The sequence below is a fragment of the Lolium perenne genome, chromosome 2 (assembly GCF_019359855.2).
Source record: "Lolium perenne isolate Kyuss_39 chromosome 2, Kyuss_2.0, whole genome shotgun sequence".
Lineage (NCBI taxonomy): Eukaryota > Viridiplantae > Streptophyta > Magnoliopsida > Poales > Poaceae > Lolium > Lolium perenne.
The window spans coordinates 228,320,957-228,330,265 of NC_067245.2; the positions used below are offsets into that span (position 1 = coordinate 228,320,957).

Here is a 9,309-nt window from a genome sequence, read left to right on the forward strand (position 1 = left end):
TACAAATGCAATACATCACTTTAACCATCCAAACAGATTTGGCATTCAACTAGGATTTCTGTCTAGTGTCAAATAAGGAACCTAGTTTTAAGCCAGTGTCATATAAGGAATTTTCTCTTCTAGGTACCCAATATCTAAACATTCAAACAAAAATATTGACATTGGTCTCAATGCGAATATCCCACGACATTGATATTCCACCGAATGCAACGGCAAGCCTTTCAATACAAACATCCAAACGGAGCACTAGTGATTGGCTTTTATTTTGTGTTGCGACTTGTTTGTCGACATCATCGTCCATAGGGTTGGCAAACAATAGCTCTCCATCAATAGAGAACCACCTTTTTGGGTCTCTTGTTCAGTGTCTTGTCAATCATCCATAGAGCCAGCCCGATTGATCATTTTATTCATGATGCAATTGTTGATGTCCTCGTAGTAGGCCTATGCATAAATGCACAATCAACTCTTTTTCGGCTTGACCGGTGTTGGGCGATGGTGGTGGCGTCCTCCATCGCTCGCTAGGGCTTGGCAGCCGTGCAAGCGGAATTCATATGGGAGTAGAGGGAGAGAGTGTGTGAATGTGCCGCCGATGATGAAGGACCGGATGAGGACAGGAGGGGGATGCTACCGGCCTATCGCATTTCTAGCCAAAATATGGGCTCGAAATGGGTCGTCAGGCTTGTCCATTTGAGTCACACACTGCTAGGTCTTGCCCCTATTCGCGCGAACACGTTCGAACCGTCTAGGTCCATTTAAGTCAGCCAGCTGATGCCCTAACATGAGACGTGCCATCTTACCTAGTTCGACATTACTTCGGGAATCCTAAGAAAGAAAAGGTGTATAGAAACTCTATTCCAGTCTCACGAAACTCAGGATCCACATGGCAGGTCTACTACCGCGCGCGTGTTTCGTTCCAGCTTTACAATTACACCACGCTCCGACTTGACGTCTTCATCCGTAGCACGGGCCGCGCGCACACAAGAGTTTGGAAGCCGTGGGCCTCGTGATTCGTGACCCCGCCGTTGGCCGTCGCAACAAAACAACGTAGGGTTCCCTTTTATACAGCTCAGGATCAGGCTACTGCGGCGCAGCTCGTGTCCTCTGGCTCTGTCTGTCTCTCTTTTCCGTCGTGCGTGGCAACTGGCAACGGCGTTGAGGAGAGAGCATCGCCGAGAGAGAGGAGTACGGATAAGAAGATGGCTAATGGCGAAGCGGCGCCGCACAGTCCTTCCGACGACTCACCGGACTTCGAGCGGCCCCTCCTCCACGCGCACGGCGGCTTGCAGGCGGGCAAGGACCCCGCGGCAGTGCGCGACCACGAGGCGCAGTGCTCGCCGGATGCCGGCGGCGCGACGTCCGTTCGTACCTGCTTCAACGGTCTCAACGCCCTCTCCGGTCAGTCCCGAACCGAATTCGACTTTTCTGTTTTTGCTACAATCTGTCTTTTCAGTACGATCTTGGTTTTTCAGGCGTCGGGCTGCTCTCCATCCCCTACGCCCTGGCGGAGGGTGGTTGGCTGAGCCTGGTGCTCCTGCTCTTCGTCGCTGCGGTCTGCTGCTACACGGGCCAGCTCCTGCAGACGTGCATGAGCGCGTCGCCGGACGTGCGGAGCTACCCGGACATCGGCGCGCGCGCGTTCGGGGCCAAAGGCCGCTTCGCCGTGTCCTTGTTCTTGTACGCCGAGCTATACCTCGTCGCCATCGGCTTCCTCATACTGGAGGGGGACAACCTGGACAAGCTGTTCCCCGGCACCAGCCTCAGCCTCGGCCCAGGGATCGTCGTCTCCGGCAAGCACCTCTTCATCGTGCTCGTGTCCATCGCCATCCTGCCGACGACGTGGCTCAGGAACCTGAGCGTGCTCGCCTACGTGTCCGCCAGCGGCGTGCTCGCGTCGGTCGTGCTGGTATTCTGCGTGCTCTGGGCCGCGGTGGTCGACGGCGTCGGGTTCCAGGGGAAGGGGACGATGCTGAATGTTAGTGGCCTGCCTACTGCTTTGGGACTCTACACTTTCTGCTACTGCGGCCATGCCATATTCCCAACATTGTGCAATTCCATGAAGGAAAAGGACAAGTTCTCTAAGGTAAGTACTGACTCTGAATAGTCTATGATTTACTGAAAACATTCCTGAACTTCTGGAGTAGAATATTTATCTTTAGTGTGCAATAATTCAGAGTAGTGAAAACCAGTTACATAAAAAAAGAAACTGATACCGAGTGAGAAGTGGAAGCAGAAAAACGTTTGATGGTGACACAACAGTGTTCGATGCCAAACAATGTCTTGCTTCCCCTGACTGATGATTTCGTCTGTCTGCCTGTCTGCTGCTACATGGATAGGTACTCGTCATATGCTTCGTCGCATGCACCCTCAACTACGGATCCATGGCCATACTCGGCTACCTCATGTACGGCGACGACGTCGAGTCTCAGGTGACACTGAACCTCCCGGAGGGCAAGCTCAGCTCCAAGCTTGCAATCTACACGGCGCTGATCAACCCCTTCTCGAAGTACGCTCTGATGGTGACCCCTGTCGCGACAGCGATCGAGGAGAAGCTGCTCGCCGGTAACAAGAGGTCCATGAACATGCTGATCAGGACCTTCATCGTCATCAGCACGGTCATCATCGCCCTGACGGTCCCCTTCTTCGGCCACCTCATGGCGCTCGTCGGCTCCCTCCTCAGCGTCATGGCCTCGATGCTGCTCCCGTGCATCTGCTACCTCAAGATCTTCGGCACCGCGAGGTGTAGCAGGGCTGAGGTTGTGCTCATCGTCACGATTATAATCCTTGGTTCCTTGGTTGCTGCAAGCGGAACCTACTCTTCTCTGCAGAAGATTATTCACGAGTTCTGAAGCCAAGTGCTGCACATCAGACATGGTAACACCCATGGCTACCCAGCTTGGTGCTCTGCTGCGATGCCAAATGCCCAAATCCACAGACCACAGCTGAGCAGCAGCAGAGTAGCGTCGTCAAATCATGAAAGCTTGTTGATGAGACTGTGTATTGCAGATCAGAGTATTTTAAGCTCATATGTGCAGTGTGTAGTAGTATTACATATTGATGCCTTAATGATATTGGCCATGTCTTTCTTTTGCTAGAAAAATAGGTGATTACATGGTACTGTATGACGGCGCTCCGTCGGGGTTCCACTGTCAAAATTGAAATGCATTGGAACATTTATTGTAGTACTGCCTTGTGGGTTCCGTTTCCCTGATTTCTCCATGTTTCGACCAAGGTGAGTTTGTCTAGTTCAATTCACTAAAATCTCTCACAGACGAACAATTTATTCGCACAAGAGATAAATTTTTGAATTAGCGCACTCAGCCGCACCAAAAAATCCACATAAATGCAAATAGCAGCAAAGCAATATTTTTCGAATTTTCAGCAGAGGGATAGAGAGGGAGAGTATCAGAGCATCAGAGAAGGAAAACAAAAGCAGGGGCTACGTGCCTCCCAGGTAAACAAGCCAAGCATCGACCAAGGGCCGCTGCTTGACAGGAAAACGACAAAAAAAAAAAAAAAAAAAAACAATCCCGACAGAGCTTGAGGAGGAGGGGAAGGGAGGGGGGCCGCCTCTCTAAACACGGCGGCGTTCCGTTGCTTCCAGAGTTGCTAGCAGCAGAGGAGGGCCAAAGCAGGTGCCATATCAGCAACGACCGAGGGCGGCATAGGCAGGCGGTGGAGTCGAGGTCACGAACGTGGGCGTCAGGCGGCACTGTGACGCCCACCGCCGCCCACAAGCAAGCAGCGGCCAGGCAGTGGAACGCCATATGGCTCGCCGTCTCCAAGGGATCATCGCAGAGAGGGCACCCAGCTCCGGCCACGTTCACAATGGTTTTGCGAAGAACGTCGTGGTGAGCGTGGATGCGAGACTGGGTGAGCAGCCAGCCGAAGAACATGACCCTGGATGGAGCAACAAAGCTATATGAGCAAACACTATAAGATGAAGCTAAGATTCATGACTCGGAGAGAACTATATGTATAAGAGGAAAGTACAAGGCTGTACAGCGTACATCCATTTTCTAAATGCCAAAAGTGGAGTTTTTGTGAAGCACACCGAAGATGGTACTTATTCCTAAAGTTAAGGGAAGATATACCCACAATATCAATTCAAAAGAGCATGATAAGAAGGTTTCTCGAAATAGAAGGTTCACATTGAATTGAAGAAATTTTCGTGGGTATGCCATTTCCATTTCAGATTTCTATATTGACATGTCCTATTATGAGTCTATTTGACTAATCCTGAATTTTGACAAGTTTTAGCTATTTTCAATTTTCTTATCAATTTTTCTTACATCAAAAACAATTTTGATTATTATTCTAAAATATAGTACTACAAATATAGTAATATTAACCATTTATTTTTAAATTATTGAATCATGCCTAAAATAAGTTTTTATAAAACCGGGTGCAACAACGCAAAATTGCGAGCAGCATAACTCAAACTCAGGTGGGTCAGAAGGCACGATCCCTTCCAAATAGACTATGCCTAAGTCTGTAATGATTATTTTCCTAAATACCAAATATTTTATGCCCAACACTTTGCGCCAATATGAGTTTTGCTGGGTTATCTCGACCGCGGCACTGAATTGGGTTTTTTTTTTTGAGGATATGCCATGTGGCTGCTAGCTTTATTGATCATAAAAAAAGACATAATTCACTAGAACATTTAGAATAAATGTAGGTCCATTGCTAGAAATAAAAGCTTCTCTAGCTAAGTCGTGTGCCACACAGTTGGATTCCCTATTACAAAACTCGATCCATACATTATCAAGGCCACAACAAATGATTTGACAGTCATCAAAGATTGCTGCCGCGGCTGTTGCCGAGAAACCTCCATCTTGCATAGTCTCGACTACTTGCATACATTCTATTTGAACAACGAACGAGGAATAGCCGGACTATTGAGCAAGCAACGATCCTTCTCGCATAGTGTATGCTTCAGTCATTCCTGCATCCACCACATGAGGTAAATAACGACTTGTAGCAGCCAAGCATGCTCTGTTTAAATCTCTAATAACGGCACCAGCTCCTCCTGTTCCAGAATCAATATCAAACGCTACATCAACATTAATCTTTGACTTTCCTTCATGTGGCTTCTTCCATTGCTCTCTAGGTTTAGGACTTGGCCGTTTCAGCTATGTCTTGTAGTTTTTAGTCAGAGCAATGATTAACATAGTTGTTGTAAAGGCCGACTAAATTTCTTCGCCATGAATAACCAATCTTTGTTGCCGCCCGTACCAACCACCAATAACTATTAATTTGAAAGACCCAAGTCATCGAAATGTGCTAGATTCCCACCTCTTCTGATGACCTCTTCCAAGACCATAGAACATGATCTATCAGTATGGAGCACTTCTTCTATTTTTTCCCAGATACATAAGCTTTACCAAACCACACAAGCTCGATCACAATTAAAAAGAATGTGTTTTATGTCCTCGCTTCCAGAAGGACATATTGGGCACCTTCCTTGGTTACCAATATGTTTATTTTCCAATACACCACGATAAGATATCATTCCATGCAACAGTTTCCATCCAAATATTTTAATTTTCCTTGGTACTTGCAACTTCCACAATTTATCCCAAGCTTTTGACCATGAGAACCTCCAATTATATCATTTTGTCTCGCTTGCCCCTAACTTTGTAATCCCACTGAGCATAATATGCAGATCGAATTGTAAATAGGTATTTTTCGTATAGTGCCATGCCACAAAGTCCTCTCTGTCAGGCATTAGTTGAATCTCCAAAATCCTTTTTCCATCAACACAATCCAAAATAAACTACGAATTAATTCCTCATCCCAAAGACCAACAATTGGGCTTATAAGTGAATTAACAATTGTCAACACAATATTACCTTTTGGTGTTTCAATCTTCAGATTATGACTTGATGGTATCCAATTATCTTCCCATATATTCACTTGTGTTCCATCTCCTATTCTCCAGATGCAACCTCTTTTAAAACAATCCAGAAAACTAGCTAATATACTCTACCAAGTACTGAACTTCCACTCTTCACTTTTGCATTCAATAATTTTCCACCAGGATAATACTTTGCCCTCAACACTCTTGCACATAGTGAGTCTGGCTCACATAGCAACCTCCAAATTTGTTTTGAAAGCATTGATATGCTAAAGTAATGCAAGTCACAAAATCCCATTCCTCCACTATGTTTTGGTATACAAAGCTTCCACCAAGATTTCCAATCTATATTTTTGTGATCATCATCGCCACCCCACCAAAATTGAACAATCGCATCTAAAACTCCTTAGCAAATATTCTTTGGTATTTTGAATACCAACATAGCAAAAACTGGTATTGCTTGAGCAATCGAATTGAGAAGAATTTCTTGTCCTCTCATACTTAACATCTTCTCCCTCTAGCCATGTGAAATAGCATTAAGTCTATCAACAAGGTATTGAAAACAATCTGTTCTATCAGACCCTACTATTGTGTGTAAACCGAGATATTTGTCACTCAATGATTATGTCATAATATCCAGAATATCACACACCTCTTCCCTTATTCCAACCTCTGTATTTGCACTGAAAAACACACTATATTTCTCAACACTAACCTTCTGGCCAAAGTTGAGACAATATTCGTTCAAACTATTCTTCAACTTATCTGTATTCTTCTTATTAGCATTGATCAAAATTAGAGTAACTAAAAGATGTGAAATTATGGTTGCCTCTCTGCAGACCCTAACTCCATCAATCTCACCCCGTTATTAAGCCCCATTTAGCATGCTCGACAAACCTTCAGCGACAATCAAAAATAGGTATGGGGACAATGGGTCCCCTTGCCCCAGTCCTCTAGATGGATGTTTATTTGGACCGCCCCTCAAAATATTATTGGTAGTCGTCTCTTTCAGCTGACTCCAGTATTATTTTTATTGGAGCTGAGCGTATTTTGCATGACCCTCCAGTTAATTGAAGTCATATTTTATCAATTTGTTTAGCCAACTCCAAAAAACTATTATTGGTGTTGAGTTTCCTGAAAATCAAGTGAGGGGGTGTTGTTTGGAGTCAGCTCATTTTTTATTGAGGTTTCATCAATGCTTTCATGTCAAATCTTCCTTCAACGGTGGCCTTCTTAGAGCCTTGTTTGATGTTTTTCCCTTGTGTCGCCCTCTCCATTCCATGAAAAATCCAAGAGGGGGTATATATTAATGATATTAGGTCAACATCGACGAATTTTTCTTGGAAAACCTGGGTGGTTTAGTTGGATAAAACGAGATGAAAACATGTTGTTAATTATCTAAGTTTACAAATTCATGGGGTAAATATCCAAGGCTGGATGGGCCACACAACCTGGTTTTGTCCCAACTAAGCTCCGCCCGTGAGGGCAAGATGAATGCATTGGCTAGACCTACGTAAAATCTGATCGACTTTCCGTAGTCTGATGTGTCGTCCTCACCACTTTCTAGTACCTGCAGACTAGGAGAAGAAAAAAGAGAGCCCTCATAAGTGCATCGACACGAAATTCGGTATTCTGTACTTTTAGTCTAGAGCGGAAAAGTGAGTTCTTCAATTTATTTATTTTATCTCGTTTTCCCCAATCTTAATTATTGTTTTGTTATTTTTCATGAGTTATTATTGTTATGTTATGATCCAAATTTATATGAAAGGGATGCTAACTTTAGACTTCGCTCCAATAGGAAGTGTTGCTGGAGAAATCTGCAGCAAATCTATGGAAGAAACTAGATACTATCCGCGTGTCAAAGGATCTAACTAGTAAGTTGCACGTGAAGATGAAGTTATACTTAAATAGAATTAAATTATTCATGCAATTAAACAAATAGTACTTAAATTATTCATACAATCAATCAAACAAATAGTACTTAAATTATTCATAAAACCAAACAAATAGAAATAAAATCATGCATTGTTGGCGGCTCCTCTCCTCGCCCACAAATGTGCAGCTAGATCTGCCTTCAGTTGTGCATGCATATCTGCATCTCAAATTTTATTATGCATATGAAGAAAAGCGGCAAATTCTTGGGGTACATGCTCTACCTCATCGAGTGGCCCTTGATAATCAAATGGTTGATCATCCTGCACAGGTGCATCGCGCTCGCTCTCAATGATCGATGTTGTGCATGATCACACAGGCGTTCATCACCTCCCACATCTAAGACAAAGATCAAGTGAGAGCAGGGTACCTGACAATGGCAAAACGCTGCTGAAGCACCCCAAAAGTACGCTCAACATCCTCGCGTGCTACTTCCTGGCATGTTGCAAAATAAGCTTCCATCTCGTTTGCCGGAAAGGGAATTGTCTTCACAAATGTAGCATACGTCGGGTAGATACCATCAGCTAGATAGTACCCCTTGTTGTATGCATGGCCATTTACCTCAAAGTTCACGAAAGGAGCTTGTCCCTCAGCTAGCTTGGCAAACACCGGAGAGCGCTGCAACATGTTGATATTATTGTTTGTTCATGCCATGCTAAAAAAATGCATGCCAAATCCAAAGCTCATGGTCTGCCACCGCCTCAAGAATGACACTGCACTCACCAGTATGCCCCTTGTGGATCCCCTGCCAAGAAAAAGGGCAATTCTTCCAGCCCCAATGCATACAACCAATGCTTCCGAGCATCCCAGGAAATCCTCTTGCTGCATTTTTTGCAGGATCTGAGTTGTATCATCTTCTCTTGGTGCTCTCAAATAGTCCTTAGCAAACACCGCTATGATAGCTCGGAAAAATCTGTAGAGAGTCTCTGTCCATGTCGACTCTGCCATCAGTAGGTAGTCATTGGATGTATCTGCAGGAGCTCCGTATGCAAGACAGGACATTGTAGTAGTGTACTTCTGAATTGATGTGAAGCTCCACAAACCTGTGCAATCTTGCTTGGCCGTGAAGTACTTGTCGTACTCCCTGACACCGTGGACAATCTTCAAGAACAGCTCCTTGTTCATCCTAAACCGGCGCCAAAATTCCTTCAGCGAATGAGTCGCGTCGTCGTTGAAGTAGTCGGCGTCAAGCAGCATTGCCCCGGCTTGACGATGCCGGTTGATGTTCCTCCTCTTGATTGGCTTTGAGCCGCCGCACCGAGGCACTGATGACCCACAAGTATAGGGGATCGCAACAATCTTCGCGGGAAGTAAAACCCAATTTATTGATTCGACACAAGGGGAGACAAAGAATACTTGAAAGCCTTAACAGCGGAGTTGTCAATTCAGCTGCACCTGAAAACAGACTTGCTCGCAAGAGTTTATCAGTAGTAACAGTTTATAGCAGTAACAGTAGTGAAATAACAGCAGCAGTGGAACAAAGACAGCAGTAGTAATTATAGTAAACAGCAGGATTAAAA

General features: G+C 45.0%; 2 protein-coding genes across 2 annotated transcripts; one reads left to right on the plus strand and one right to left on the minus strand.

The window, feature by feature from the left end:
- Positions 1 to 1,077: 1,077 nt before the first annotated feature.
- On the plus strand, positions 1,078 to 3,179 carry LOC127335120 (amino acid transporter AVT1I). The gene is made up of 3 exons (XM_051361711.2): positions 1,078 to 1,395; positions 1,470 to 2,080; positions 2,334 to 3,179. The coding sequence occupies exons 1-3, from the start codon at positions 1,197 to 1,199 to the stop codon at positions 2,844 to 2,846; spliced, it is 1,323 nt and encodes a 440-aa protein (XP_051217671.1). The 5' UTR covers positions 1,078 to 1,196; the 3' UTR covers positions 2,847 to 3,179.
- On the minus strand, positions 3,105 to 8,986 carry LOC127329202 (uncharacterized). The gene is made up of 5 exons (XM_051355737.1): positions 8,513 to 8,986; positions 8,351 to 8,407; positions 8,160 to 8,251; positions 3,693 to 3,897; positions 3,105 to 3,143 (listed from the first exon to the last, which is right to left on the minus strand). Exons 1-5 carry the CDS (start codon positions 8,984 to 8,986, stop codon positions 3,105 to 3,107), a joined length of 867 nt encoding a protein of 288 aa, XP_051211697.1.
- Between the last annotated feature and the right edge of the window lie 323 nt (positions 8,987 to 9,309).

What these genes read in the sequence shown, in the direction of transcription:
- LOC127335120 (XM_051361711.2), top strand. Translation starts at nt 1,197, where the DNA reads ATGGCTAATGGCGAAGCGGCGCCGCACAGTCCTTCCGACGACTCACCG. An exon ending in CGGTCTCAACGCCCTCTCCG is followed by an intron (nt 1,396 to 1,469) that starts GTCAGTCCCGAA and finishes TTGGTTTTTCAG; the next exon opens with GCGTCGGGCTGCTCTCCATC. An exon ending in AAAAGGACAAGTTCTCTAAG is followed by an intron (nt 2,081 to 2,333) that starts GTAAGTACTGAC and finishes CTACATGGATAG; the next exon opens with GTACTCGTCATATGCTTCGT.
- LOC127329202 (XM_051355737.1), bottom strand. Translation starts at nt 8,986, where the DNA reads ATGCTGCTTGACGCCGACTACTTCAACGACGACGCGACTCATTCGCTG. An exon ending in CAGCGTTTTGCCATTGTCAG is followed by an intron (nt 3,898 to 8,159) that starts GTACCCTGCTCT and finishes TGCTCCATCCAG; the next exon opens with GGTCATGTTCTTCGGCTGGC. An exon ending in CAGTGCCGCCTGACGCCCAC is followed by an intron (nt 3,144 to 3,692) that starts GTTCGTGACCTC and finishes CAATTTTGACAG; the next exon opens with TGGAACCCCGACGGAGCGCC.